Source organism: Bipolaris oryzae, assembly GCF_000523455.1.
Source record: "Bipolaris oryzae ATCC 44560 unplaced genomic scaffold scaffold_25, whole genome shotgun sequence".
Lineage (NCBI taxonomy): Eukaryota > Fungi > Ascomycota > Dothideomycetes > Pleosporales > Pleosporaceae > Bipolaris > Bipolaris oryzae.
The window spans coordinates 157,430-171,585 of NW_006911301.1; the positions used below are offsets into that span (position 1 = coordinate 157,430).

At 51.6% G+C, this 14,156-nt stretch overlaps 3 protein-coding genes across 3 annotated transcripts; all 3 read left to right on the forward strand.

Annotated features, from left to right (window-relative positions):
• Positions 1 to 221: 221 nt before the first annotated feature.
• COCMIDRAFT_2869 (uncharacterized protein) lies at positions 222 to 4,127 on the forward strand (the record flags this gene model as incomplete). The annotated part of the gene is made up of 2 exons (XM_007687015.1): positions 222 to 284; positions 348 to 4,127. 2 exons carry the CDS (start codon positions 222 to 224, stop codon positions 4,125 to 4,127), a joined length of 3,843 nt encoding a protein of 1,280 aa, XP_007685205.1.
• A 2,482-nt stretch (positions 4,128 to 6,609) lies between these two features.
• COCMIDRAFT_34304 (uncharacterized protein) lies at positions 6,610 to 8,014 on the forward strand (the record flags this gene model as incomplete). The annotated part of the gene is made up of 4 exons (XM_007687037.1): positions 6,610 to 7,202; positions 7,243 to 7,385; positions 7,424 to 7,612; positions 7,653 to 8,014. The coding sequence occupies 4 exons, from the start codon at positions 6,610 to 6,612 to the stop codon at positions 8,012 to 8,014; spliced, it is 1,287 nt and encodes a 428-aa protein (XP_007685227.1).
• Positions 8,015 to 10,164: 2,150 nt separating this feature from the next.
• On the forward strand, positions 10,165 to 13,526 carry COCMIDRAFT_34305 (uncharacterized protein; the record flags this gene model as incomplete). The annotated part of the gene is made up of 7 exons (XM_007687038.1): positions 10,165 to 10,215; positions 10,501 to 10,538; positions 10,788 to 10,955; positions 11,266 to 11,365; positions 11,435 to 11,846; positions 11,914 to 12,250; positions 12,317 to 13,526. The coding sequence occupies 7 exons, from the start codon at positions 10,165 to 10,167 to the stop codon at positions 13,524 to 13,526; spliced, it is 2,316 nt and encodes a 771-aa protein (XP_007685228.1).
• Between the last annotated feature and the right edge of the window lie 630 nt (positions 13,527 to 14,156).

Genomic DNA, 14,156 nt, shown 5'->3' on the forward strand with positions numbered 1-14,156 from the left:
ATACATATGAAAATACTACAATTGCAATTGTTAAAAATGGACTGGATGTGGCTGTGTGCAAGGCGTGAGCCGTGAATGGTGGAGTTGGTGGGGCTGGTGGCGGTGCGCAGCTATCGATAGCGTACAGCCAGGATCCCTGCCAGGTCAAAAAAGTTCGAGAGGCCCAAAAATTGAGCACTTGTCGCGCGCAACAGTCCACACCCACGCGGAAGTTGGTCGCAATGTCGCTCGACGAGAGACTGTCCAAGATCCGGGACAACCCGAAGCTTCAAGGCCAGCAACAGGTAGGATTCCCTTTCGTCTCGTCTTTTTGCCTTTGCTGCGAGCGCCGCCGCTGACCTTTGCAGACCCATGTCTTGCTCTCAGCCATCGAAGATACCCTCCGCCAGCAAAACTCGGAATTCACACCGACAGCCTACTTCGCTGCCTTGCTATCGCTACTGGCCCGCCAAATCACGGCCCAAGGAATTGCTAACAAGGATACGGCCACAGCGACCATCTACCTGCTGGATCTCGTCACCCCCCATGTACCCGCCCCGCTGCTGCGATCCAAGTTCACCGACATCCTCACCAACCTCGCGCCCGCCCTTACCGCACAAGACGCCGATGCGCCATTGATCAGGTCCTCGATAGGATGTCTCGAGTCGCTTCTGCTCGTGCAGGATGCGCGCGCTTGGGAGTTGCCACAGACGACCATCAGCCCGCGTAGGGCTATCGCGGGACTACTCCAAATATCAGTCGACCACAGACCCAAAGTGAGGAAGAGGGCACAGGAAGCACTCAAAAAGGTGCTTGCGAACCCGCCACCAAGCCCTGCGCTAGACCATCCCGCAGCAGACATGTGCGCTGAGACGGCGCAAAAAATGCTCAAGGACATAGCGGTAGAGGCAGCAGCCAAGGCGCGCAAGCACAAAGGAAAGAGGGATGCAGAAAACAAGGACCCCGACCTGATTCATGCACTGCAGCTCATCAAGACGATTGCAATGTCGTCTGGCGGCTGGCCAAGCACCAAGATCGACGTGTTGTGCGAGCTGCTGCTCAACATCTCCAAGTCGAGCAACGAGTTCTTGACCATGGCTGCTTTTGACATTTTTGAGGTCATTTTTGCAGGCATGGCCAATGAGCTTGCGTCTGCTAAGCTTCCCAGGCTACTCGAAGTCATTTCTGAGCTGCAGCCCTCCAAAAACGACTCACAGCTGCTTCCGCCCTGGATAGCAGTCGTATCACGCGGCTATGAAGTCTCTGCTCAGATTGAGCCCGAAGAGACCTTTATGAAATTGCCCGATTTGTTCACCACCATTGCCGAATTCCTTACATCCTCTTCGCACAACATCCGCATCTCTGCCTCTGAGTGTTTGATCTCGTTTATCGTAAACCTCATTCCCGACAGCGTTATCCTTGAGCCCTCTGTATTCGACGAGAAAACACTAGAAAAGGTTGCTAAGGTTGCCCAAGATCTCTTGAGCGTCAAGTATCAAGCTGCCTGGATGGAAGTGTTTAACGTCTTCGCCGCGATGTTCGAGACTCTAAGATGGCGCTCAGATCCTATCCTCAAGCCCGTGCTAAGGGTTGTTGGAGACCTCAGAGGCAATGACAGCTTTGCGGGTAAAAAAGAAGCAGACGCAGTCATTTCAAAAGCAATCACTGCAATGGGACCTGATGTTGTCCTTGAGATACTCCCCTTGAACTTGCCACGGCCACCACCAGGACAGACTGGACGAGTCTGGATGCTTCCGCTCCTTCGCGATTCCGTACACAACGCTAAGCTGTCCCACTTCAGAAAAGAGATGGTTCCGTTGAGCGAAGAGCTCTATCAAAAGGTCATAGATCACGGCGACAAGGATAAGACGATGGAGATCAAGGTCTTCGAAACAGTCGTACAACAAATCTGGTCAATCTTGCCCGGTTACTGCGATTTGCCATTGGATTTGATTGATGCTTTTGATCAGACCTTTTGTGAAATGTTGGCAAATCTTCTTTATGGCCAAGCTGATCTACGAACGGACATCTGCCGAGCTCTACAGAATCTGGTAGACAGCAACAAAGCCATCGTGGAACTGGAGTCCGAAGACGACCTGCTTGCGCAAGCCCGTATCTCTAAAGCTGATGCGCAGAAGAACTTGGACCATCTCGGTAACTTCGCAAGCAACATGCTTGCAGTCCTATTCAACGTATACAGCCAGACTCTGCCGCAGTACCGTGGCACTATCCTCAGGACTATCAACGCGTATCTGAGCATCGTGCCCGAGAGGGAGCTTATGGAAACCTTTGAGCGAGTTGCGACCAACCTTGAAGCCTCACTACCCGAACCTGGCTCGCAGACTCAAGCAGCCAAACAGAAGCAGGAGATAGGCCCCAACAAGATGCCGCCCATGAGCCACACCCTCATGGATCTAATCATCACAATTGCCCTGTACCTCCCACGCGATAGCTATCGTTCGCTTTTCCGTATGGCCGAGATTATGATCAACCGAGAGAACGAGCCGCAACTGCAGAAGAAAGCATACAAGCTTATTCCCCGGCTTGCGGAATCTGAGATGGGTCGAGCAGCTTTGAGAGAGCGCAATGCAGAGCTACAGCAACTGCTTCTCGGAAGTGCAGAAAAGGCATCAGCTCCTGCACGAAGAGACCGACTCAATGCGCTATTCCAGGTTCTTGAGTCTTTGCCAGAGACCGATCTTCACTTCATCCCTTCAATCCTTTCTGAGGTCGTCATCTCAGCTAAGGAGACCAACGAGAAGGCTCGAGAGGCTGCCTACAACCTGCTCGTCGCAATGGGCGAGAAGATGGCGCAAGGTGGTCAAGTGGTGCAATCCAAGGTACCCAATATGCCTGCCGATGCTCCCACAGTAGAGGCATCGCTCGAGGAGTACTTCACAATGGTGTCAGCTGGTCTGGCTGCTACGACCCCCCATATGATTTCTGCATCCATCACCGCCGTCACCCGTATACTTTACCAATTCCATGACCAGATATCCAAGGAAACAATCACAAATCTCTGCGATCTCATGGATATATTCCTCCAGAATCCCAATCGCGAAATCGTCCGCAGTGTACTTGGCTTTGTCAAAGTCGAGGTTATATCACTGCCCGAGTCACTTGTTCGCCCGCGCCTCAACACCCTTCTCAGGAATTTGATGGTTTGGAGCCACGAGCACAAGGCCCACTTCAAGGCCAAGGTCAAGCATATTGTAGAGCGCATGGTTCGCAAGTTCGGTGTCGAGGAAGTTGAGCGCGCCACTCCTATGGAGGACCGCAAGCTAATTACCAACATCCGTAAGACACGCGAGCAGCGCAAGAAAAAGAAACAGCAGGCTGCTGAGGATGGCGAAGATCCAGCTGAGAAGCGAAAGGGCAAGTTTGAGAGCGAGTACGACCAAGCTGTATATGGCAGCGAAAGCGACGAAAGCGAGGGTGACTCCGAGGACGAGTTTGTTAAGAGTCAAAGCAAACAACAGCGCGGCGGCGCAAAGGGCGGCAACACCTACATCATCGAAGATGAGGACGAGCCTCTTGATCTACTGTCTAAGCGCGCTCTCGGAAACATATCCTCAACAAAGCCCCTGCGTCAACGCAAGCAGCCAACGAAGATCAAGGCGCGCACAAACGAAGACGGCAAACTCATCCTTGGCGAATCAGACGACGAGACAGAAGCCAAGGGCAAAAAATCAAAGAAGCAATCTGCTGATGACGAGGATGCGCTCATGGATATTGATGACCAAAACACGTCGCTGGAGGCAGGCATCAACGCCTACGTTGACGCCATCCGAGGACGCGATGCCGCTCAAACCGGCCAGAAGGGACGTCTCAAGTTCAGCAACAAACGCACTCACGAAGATGACGAAATGGACATGGACGATGATGGTGCTGAGGCAGATTGGCAAGAAATTCGCAAAGCAAAGTCCGGCTCAGGTATGGGTCGAGGCGGTGCGAAGAGTGGAGGCGCTGGACAAAAGAACCAGAGGCGAGCATTGGGCCAGGAGAGATCGAGGGGAGGCAATTTCAGCGGTGGAGAGGGTAGAGGGGGAGCAAAGGGCAGGATTGAGAAGACCAAGTCTCCGCGTGGTAGAGGTGGAGGTGGGTTCAGAGGAAAGGCACCAAGTGGAAAATGGAGTGGGCCAAAGTGAACAGTTGAACAGAACTAACAAAACAAAATGGATTTGGGCTACGAGGGAGTTTTTTGGGGTCAATTAATCTCGTTGTTCGTCTTGATCATGTATGAAATTCGATACCATCTATTGCATTTGCCATCAAGCGACTGAGTATCCCTTTTGATGTTGCGCTATCTCATTGAAACTTATTGTCCAAGTGATTTTTCGAGTCAGAGGAAATCATGTTTGCTGACGGCGAGAAACTCACTACGTACTCCAGTGTCCACAGAAGTTTCAAAAAAAAAGTGATGTCACACATTATAAAGCATGATTCCGAAGAGGGCAAATTGGGTAACGAGCAAGTGGCGAAGCACAGGTTCTTGTGTTCAATCAAATAACAACGTAGATTGTCAAACACCTTGAGACGAAGATTCGTTCTTCCATTTTTGATATCCCATGAAACGATTCCTAAGCCACATCAACACACTGACCCGACCTACTACTATGCATTGACTACCCAAAACCTCCCTATCATCCTCTTCCACCGCAAACGCCTCCTGGAAACTCACCCGTCTAGACGACTACCTTTCCCTTCTCTCCCAAACCCCAAACGCAAACGCCACATCCTCCATCGTCAAACCCCTTTCCATAAAAGTCGACTCGGGACCCAACGGCAGCGTCCCAGCCTTCGTGCACCTCCCACCATCAACATCCCCCACCCCCGCCACCACTACCACCGGCGCCATCTTCCTGTCCGGCACGGGCGGCGGCGTCGTAGGTCTCTCAACCATGTACCTCTCTCTCTCTAGCCTCGAAACTAGCATCGCTACCGCATCCCATGACCGCACTCCGCCTCGACTACTACCGCTTCCTAGCACGCACCCAGCACTGCATCCGCGACGTACTCACCGCCATGGGCGAGCTACAGGATACATACCACATGTTCTTCCTTTATGCTGATCAGCTGGTCCTTTCGGCTCCGCACCCGCCTTCACGGTCAGGGGGGGGACCAGGACCCACGCGCGTATGGTAGGCTGCGTGGGTATCCGCGTCTCAGACTGGCGGATACGGATGGTACTATAGCGCTGCTTGCGCCCCTCGCTCTGTCTTACTATTNAGGCGTTCAGGGTGAGTTTTTTTGTAGATGTTACTGTATCGGGGCTGGATTGATACTTTTCCCCCCTAAATCAACTTGGCATATGCAGTGGAAATTGCCCACGAATTTTGTTCCGGATTATAAGGTGCACATCAAGAATGTTAGACGGTGGGGGGGGGGGGGGGGGGGGATCGCACGTTGGATTATTAGGTGCGAGGAGGGGTTGTATGAGGAAGTATGGCACGCGGGGCAACAAGGGAGTTGAGGCTTTTTGAGGGGGATGATCATGCATTGACGAGGTGTTCACGGGAGGCGGAGCAGGTTGTGGGGGGGTTTGTGTTGGAGTGTGCGGGGCGAGGGGGAATGAGAGGGGGATGGGGGAGATGGGGAGGTGGTGGCTGGGGAGAAGGTGGAGTTGATGGTGAAGGGAGGGGATTTGAAGGGGGGAGGAAAGGATGGAGTAGACGTGGGGGTGTTTTTTTTGGATCGTATCGATACGGAATGGTGAGTTGATATTTGTTTTTGAGCTGTTGCTATTTGCTGTATTTGCTTCTTTTACTGTTTGTCCGATGGCAGGTGCGTTGTGTTTGCCTTTTTTTTCTCTCTCTCTCCGCGGCATTGTCTAATCGGGTACACTGATCAAAGCTTTGATTACTGGACACGTAGGTTTGCATATTAGATAATGGTACCGAGCAGCATCCAGATCCGTCCATCAATGGCTGATCATCGGTATTGGAAAAAGGATTAGTCTCACAATGAGACGCCTTGCTTAGATTTTCAAGACTTGGAATATGAGGCCACCGCAAGAACTACTCTACATACAGCACGTGTACCCGGACCTAATTTAGAGGTTGGAAAAAGAAAAGAAAACATGGTCGCGAACGGCATGACCTGACGCTTCTCGTTGTACCAATTTTGCGAGAAAACGAGATGGCTAGGTTTCAGACACGCAGCTGGTATCAATCTCGGTAATCTCGTACCTGATCTACACTAATTACCACGGCTAACGAAACACGCAACGGTATGCCAGCCAATCGATCCCCTGCTTTTCTCTATTCGCCATGCTGATCGTTCCCGAGCTGCCATGGTCACAACTTGTGTGTACGGTGCACCTGGTGGAATTGCTCAAAGCATGGTCCGCAACGATTTCCGCACCCAATCAGGTACAATCTTGGTTTCCTACTAATACGAGCCAGACGGAGGCGGCGTGACTCCAGCTGCTGAAGTAGAGAGTGTCGGTTCCCCAACATCAATGGGGGCAGCGTGCAGGACCAAGCTGCTCAACGACCTTTGAATGCTTCGTGCGCACATGCTTGATCCTAACTTGGCGGCTACGTTGGCCTGTGTACGCAGAAACAAAAAGTGTAGAATTGAAATGGGTATACCTGACCTAGTTTCATTCTGCTCATCGGCCATACTTGAATGAGGCTGCGTCAGCTGACCGGGCAGGCATTCCTCGATGCCATCAAGGAGACACCCAATGACGGCCTTATACTGTCCCGATACATATTGCATACAACAAGTCTGGTTGCGACGTCGATGGAGGCGCTGGCCGATATCCTTGTACATAGGAGCTCCGACCTTGAGAAGCCACCATTTGCGAAAACGCTTATGAAGAAATACATCGGGAACAGCCTGATAACAACCGAGGACGAAGAGCACAGGCACTTGCGTAAGATGACTACACCAGCCTTCCACTTCCGGAATATCAAAAATCTGTATCCTGTGTCTTGGGCAAAGTCGACAGAGTTCTGCCGCACACTAAATAAGACTCTGGGTGAGCGGCCTGACCGAGTACTAGATATTTGGCATTATTCTACTCAAGTTACCATGGACGTGATAGGCCTGGCGGGCTTGGGTCACGACATGGATTCTTCGCAGCATAGGGATGATAGACTGATCAATGTGTACAAAGAGATTTTCGAACCGACGAAAGACAAGTTGCTGTTTTTCATATGCCAGATTTCATTGTCGCCTTGTGTGGTTGACAAGCTGTCACGGGGACTTAACAAGAAGTTAAAGGTCTAGATGAGTCGCTTTGAAAAAATCATGTAGCGATTTTGTGGCTGAGAAAAAGGCCAAATTAAAGCTCGAGAGCGCAGGCAGTCAGGGAAGCCTAGATGTCGTGCCATGTATGATTAGAAGTAATGAATTCCCGGACGAGAATCTCGTGGACCACCTTATGAAACTAGCGGCTGGTTTAGTTATGCTACGAACTTTTTCTGTTTGGTAACAGCTAACAGCCATAGTCACGAAACAACATCATCCACTTTGACATGGTCGTTTTGTTTCTTATCCCGACACCCAGACATACAAAGCCATCTGAGATCAGAGATCCTTGAATGCATACAAGATCCAAAGGTGCTCTTGAACTCGGCCTTTGACGTCGCCGGCCTCTCGAAAGCATACACTACCTCAACGGCGTGTGCAACGAAGTGCTTCGACTCTTTCCCACGGTTCCTTAGCCACGCGCGTCGCGATCCGAGACACAGAAGTTGCGGGGCACCATATCCTGGTCGGAACAATGATTTATCTTGTTCCGTGGGCGATAAATCACCACTCCACAATGTGGGGCCCAGATGCCAAGGAGTTTCTGCCTGAACGTAGGATTGACAAGGAAACTGGATGCCCGACCATGAGGGGTGGAGCAGGGAACAACTATAGTTTTCCGACGTTTTCGCACGGACCTAGATGTTGTATTGGCGAGAGGTCTGCGAGGGCTGGGCTGTGGGCACTCGTGGCGGCGTTGGTGGGTAGCTTTGCTATGGAGTTGGTGGACCCGCTGGAAAAAAAGTCGTCGCAGGCGGAACGATTACGAGTAAGCTGATAAATGGGATGAGGCTGAAAGCTGCGACCAGTGGAATGGGGCTCTGGATAGATCGAATGGAGTTAGCGACTGTTGTCCGATACGCAATACTTGGCACTCCACTCTTGTTCGTTGCCACTGTGGTTCCTTCGATATCCATCTCTTGGTGTACTATTGAGTACATAAGCGAGCGCTTATTTCTCCACGTATATTATACGGTGACCCGGTGAAGGAAGGTGGAAAAGAGGATCACCGGAAAAGTGGAGATGTGGCTGTGCTAGGTCAAGGTCTGGGGCGTTGTGTGGTGGGAATGCGGAAAAGCCAAGGCGCGAAGGATTACTCACCAACGGCTCCACTGATCGATGTAAAAGTATCCGAATCTTTGTATGTACTTCGCATTCGCAATACCTTGGCTGCAAAAGGTTCGAGAAAACAGAGCCAGAGGGTCGGCTAGTATTTCCCTGTTCGAGTCAGATGTCCCGAGTCACGTCTGACCTAGCAAGCGCCACCAATTGGGCTTCCCATGTGTGTGTCAACTCGGTCAAATCCATATTAACATGGCACACGTACCAAGCACACAATTATGTACATAGATTCCTTGCTGCGTCAAGCATATGATAGCTCGGTGCGCACCGGAAGGCCGTGTCCCTCAGAGGCTGCCCATGTGAGCTTGAAGCCCGCGCGGAGATGAACAAGTGTCCTTTATGGGAATGATGTGCGAGGAAGATGCATGTATCTATGCATATATGAGCGTACGTGCACTGGGGCATCAGAAGTGTATGTACCTTGGCCACTAGCACGGTGGGTGCAGAATCAGAAGGGCCAGCCACGAGGTGCATGTTGTCGCTTAAACCATCTGCGTATGGCAGAGCGACGAGCAGTGGAGAGGTATCCACAAAAAGCAAGAAACCGATATGTACGCAATCGCGATGGGATCGCGTTGGGGTGTGTGGAGACACGCGATGCGTGCTTGGGGTCGAATAGACCTATTGCCACTCTTGCATAGCATCAGCTCATACATGTACGGATGCCAGCGGGCGCATCAGCACCAAGGGGGCCAGATAGGCGACAAGAATGAAGCTGATTGGTGGTGCCGGATGCCCGTGTCCAAGTACATATCCTCTCAGTGTGAGCACTACTAGAACCTTCGTCTTGCTCGGAAGCGATTTCAAGCATGCGGCGCCATATACCATCAGTAAGCCGGATGGTACTACCACTTGTGTATGTACTGTATGTGTGTACATACATTTGATGTCTCGGCGGAACGCGCGAGACGATCAGGCAAGCAAAGCTGATCATCTTTGTTCGTTGGCGCATAAACGCGGTATAGTTCGTCATTGGTCCGCGCCAACATGGGAGCCAATCATCACGACTCAATATCGCCTGTTAACTTTGACTTCCGAGGCTACTCTTTGATGTACGAATCCGAAAAACTCAGCTGTGTTCAAATGAAGGATCAGCAATCTTCTCAGCAACATACCGTGTATGTGCTGTACGGTAGCATAGCTACCGCTATACCGTGCACTGTCCATATGACCCTAGCATCTGTACATAAAAGTATCTATAATCGGCCGATTCATCTACTTGGGAAAGCTTGGGCACGATTACTGTCGACTCCTACGTTGGTGTTTGAGCCGGAGATGCTGTTTTTTTCTGGTACAAGAAGACGACGACCTCCTCTCCACATGAAGCTAATGTCGCAGCGGACCTCACCACCGCCACTAGGTCCAATGTGAGCAAAGGATATTAGCAGTTCAAGTCAGATGAGCAAGTGCAGCTCTCACCCTGGACCCCAGGTACATCAGATGTTCCCTTTTTCGCATCGATCTACTTGTATGGTGTTGTAAATCCGGGTGTGCTCAATGGAGCCGAACTAGTTCATCCCTGGAGCACACAGTGCCGCCGCTAACGGTCGAGTCATTGAGCCTGGTAACGCATATTGTGCAACAGGGTCGGAGACACAAGTCAAAACCCATGCAACTGAGAGGCCAACTTGCGCAAGGGATGAACAATTTCCCCACGCAGCTCAGATTTCGCCGTTGTCCCATATGTGGAATGTATATGTGTATGTGTGTACTGTGTATGTTCGTACTTTCGCCACGAACTGGATGATGCGGGGTGAGGGAAGGTAAAGCGCTCACGATGTGGTCGTACATGTGTGTATTCCGACAATGTCTCTCGTTGTCCCCGCTCTTGTCGCCACCGGTACTTCTTCTGATGCCGTCTGTCATTTGGCCTTACTTATTCCTGGAAATGAGGGTTTCGCGTGAATCTGTTTGTCTGTTCAGCCTTGCAGAGCCTGCTTTAGGGGAAATCGTAGAAACCTTAATAGGGAAGATCGCAAATCTTCCTCATGCTTTTGGAAGAAAGGTTTTCTGCACAGAGAGAGATTTCCGCTTGCATCTGTGACCCAGAGCAGAAGAATCAGCTCACAATTATTCTGACGACAAGACCTGAATCACCAGGGTGGAAGGCTGTTCTTGACGCTCTCATTGGACACGGCCAAGTGTCCCGTTCCAAATTCCCGAGTCTATGGAGGAACAGAGTATTTAGCTCGACGGCCGAGACTGCCGGCCCTAGGATCCGGATAGGGCCCCTTGCCCCAAACAACCACGTTTGGATGCACAGTGTACGCGAAAATTGGAGCCGCCAACGCCATAGGTCAAGGTCCCACCGTGCCCGACTCGATGCAGAGTCCTTGGGCAATACGTTGTTACTGTATAGCGTTAAACCCATGTCAGATAGACCAGCTGTACATCCTTTGAAGCGATTACTTCAACTTCGGTCAAAATAGCGCTGCCTTAGAACCATGGCTTCAAACGCTCCGGAATACGATCCCCAAGCCATATACGGCCCGAGCTCGTCCACTCAACATAAGATCGCTATTCCACGCTTACAACGGGTCGAAACTGGACAGAGTGGGACACAGGATAGGCGTCGAGTGCCTCGGGCGTGCACTGGAGTAAGTTTGAATCATACACAGATGTTCCTGTGCAATCGTGGGGTGGCATGACCGTGGTCTTTTCGACGATCGCCGGGAGCCACTGTCGCCCGACAACTCCAACCTCTGTCTAATTTGATATGATTTCTGACAGCCTGTCTGCGTCTCTAGTGTCGTTCCCACAAGATCAAATGTACAGGCGAGAAGCCGACCTGTAAGCATTGTGCGACCACGAACCGTCAATGCGTGTATATCCTGCCTCGGAAAGATCGACTGAAAACGTGGGCTTTTTATTAGTTCCCGAACATAATTCCAGTGCTAACAACCCAAGGGTTACGCAGCAATGTCAGCAGCTGGCTGCGTTGCTGAGAGAGATCAGGGACCGAGCAAACGCCCAGGACAGTAATCGCATCACAGATCTTTTAGACGAAGTAAGTCTCTGCTGGCCGTCCCTTTACCTCCAGAGCCAATAAAGGCTTCCTTGTATTGACATAGCATAGATTGGCGAAGAATTAACGGAGGCCAGGCTGACGCCAACGCCGTCAAACTCTGACGTGGACGCTCAGAGCTCACACGGAAATGTTGAGTTGGGCAACATCGATTATCTCGAGCATCTCGAAACTGAGATTCTAGACTTGTTAGATGAAGACTTGCATAGCAAAGATGAAGCTCGATCAACGGGCTTTGTCGGGAAGAGTTCAGAGGTGCAATGGCTGCGCGCAGTTGCACTCGCCCAAGCCGAGAGAACAGAGGGGAATTGGGACAGTTCAGGACCGACACGACGCCCTTCGTACAGCACCAGCAGCGAGCCGGTGAGTTCGTTCAGCTTCTGGACAGACTGCGACGATGTGGACATAGACTTCTACGTGAACCCGCACGAAATGCCGCAACCTCATATTGCCGACCATCTGTGTAAGTCAGGGATGAACAGCATACTTCCTGTGATACACACGCTGACCCACCACATTTAACCCTGTAGTACAATGCTACATGTCCAAAGTGCACGATTCTTTTCCTATTCTTCCCAGCAGGGAGTTTACGGAGCAGGCTCGTGTATACTTTGGGGCATTGCAGAGCGGGAACGCGCCAAGTTTGAATCCAAAGTGGCAAATCGTCCTGAACCTCGTATTTGCTATTGGAGCCAGTTACACACACCTGAACGAAGGCTGGCTGGCAAACGAGCACATTACATATCAAGCACGGGCGCGTGCTTTTGGGTTGAGTGAGGCTGCAGTGGCTTCCCATCCAGATGTGCCACAGATTCAAAGCTTAGGTCTTCTCGGATTCTATTGGCTCAGTGTTGGGCAGGTCAATCGGTGAGTGCCCAGCCAATGTCCCTTTTGGTGTGTAGGTTGAAGTGACGGAGGTGCTGACCATGCTAGTGCTTGGACGATCGTCGGCATCGCTCTGCGTTCTGCGTATTCCCTGGGCCTCCATGTGCGAAACGAAGACCCGTCGGCCAATGCGAAGAAACGAGAATCTCTAGTGCAAATCTGGTGGAGCCTATACTCTCTTGAGAGAATACTCAGCATCATAATCGGTCGTCCTAGCATCGTGGTCGACTCATACTGTTCCGTACCATTGCCCATGACGAATGCTGAAGACAGCAGAACAGAGGGAATCACCGCGGTCTATGTCAATGTCGGGGATGCATCGATATCACACTTGACCCCGTTTCCCGGCCCGTCCAATGTTGCTGCTAACCGTTCTGCGACACCACAGGGCTTTGCAAAACCAAGCACCGGTCCTGGGCTGTACTTCAGGGCTGGGGTGCAGTTGTCGATAATAACACAGAATATTCTCACCTCACTGTACTCGGCTGGTACGATGATCCGGTCTCCAAGTGATGTTCAGCAGGACTCGACATTTTTGCGTCAACGCTTGGACCAGTGGGTGTCTTCGTTACCTCTGGAGCTCCGACCGCATGGAGATGGGCGAGGGCCAAGCGATGGGTTTTCTCGTGAGCGTGTGCTCCTCAAGTTTCAGTTTTGCAGCGCGCGTATCTTGCTTACACGACCGTTTCTGGCTGCGCGACGGCAACCATGGAAAGATTCCCACGACGCAAGCTTTTCAAGGAACATGGCGGATGGGTGTGTCGAGGCTGCTAGGGTGATTGTTGCGTCTTTGCCCGATGATTTCAGCAGTCGAATTCATGAAGATTTGCCTTGGTGGTGCCTCGTACACCACATGATGCAAGCAGTCTCCGTCTTCTTACTCGGTCTCTCGTATCCCTCATCGACGTCGTACGAGGCGTCAGTCATGATTCATCACGTGAGAAAGGCGATATCTTGGCTCCAGCGGATGCAGGGTCCTGTGGCCGCACGTGCTCATCGAATAGCCTTCAACTGCTTTGAGAGGGTGGCGAGGCAGTATGGCGTGGATGTGTCGGATCTTTGGGACCGTAAAGAGGCCCCGGTAATACGAGACTTTCACTCTGACCCTGTCCCAGGCATTCGTGTGCCTCAGCCATCAACGACAATAGCTGGAGCGGCGGCTTCGACGTATGGGGGATACAACACGACAACTGGCGCCAACCCTGCACCCCATTCGGAAGGGTCCGGGTTCCATCCAAGCTACTTCACGTCACAATGAAGAAAGTGGGAGGTGTTGAGTTGATGCGGCGGCGGCGGCGACGGCGGCGACGGCGGCAGCAGCGGCAACGGCAACGGCAACGGTAGCAGCAGGAGCAGGAGCAGCAGTTGGTCTTGCTGAGTCTTGGGAGTAGGCAATACGTTAGGCAAGAAGATTGTTTGCTCAAGGCTAGGGACAGGCAAGCTTCCAAACGTAATGCAATGCTGATTGTGCCTGCAAGGGTAAGAGGGGCAAGTACCAATGCCCAGGTAGAGGTTCAAAATTGGTCTCGCGGCAAGGGGTTGCTGGGCACTGGTTATGACAAGAAGGCCAGGTGAGCGGAAACGCGGCCAAAGCTCGTTCGTAGCCAGAATTTAAAGAGTGGGAAGTCTAGCTGCAAGGCTCAGGTTGAGGCCAGCTACATACGTATAAGTAAATGGAAATGGAAGTCCCGATACGAGCAGATGGTGAAGCTGGCACTGGAGGACATGGGTATTAGCGACAACTGATGCCCTTTCAGAAAGGACCAGGTCTCCCGCTCCTACGGGCAGATGATTAGGCTTTACACAGGCGACGACAAGTGATTAAGATTTGGCGAGATGAGATGGTCAGGGAAGGTGTGCTGGGTACAAATGGCATATACTCTGCGCT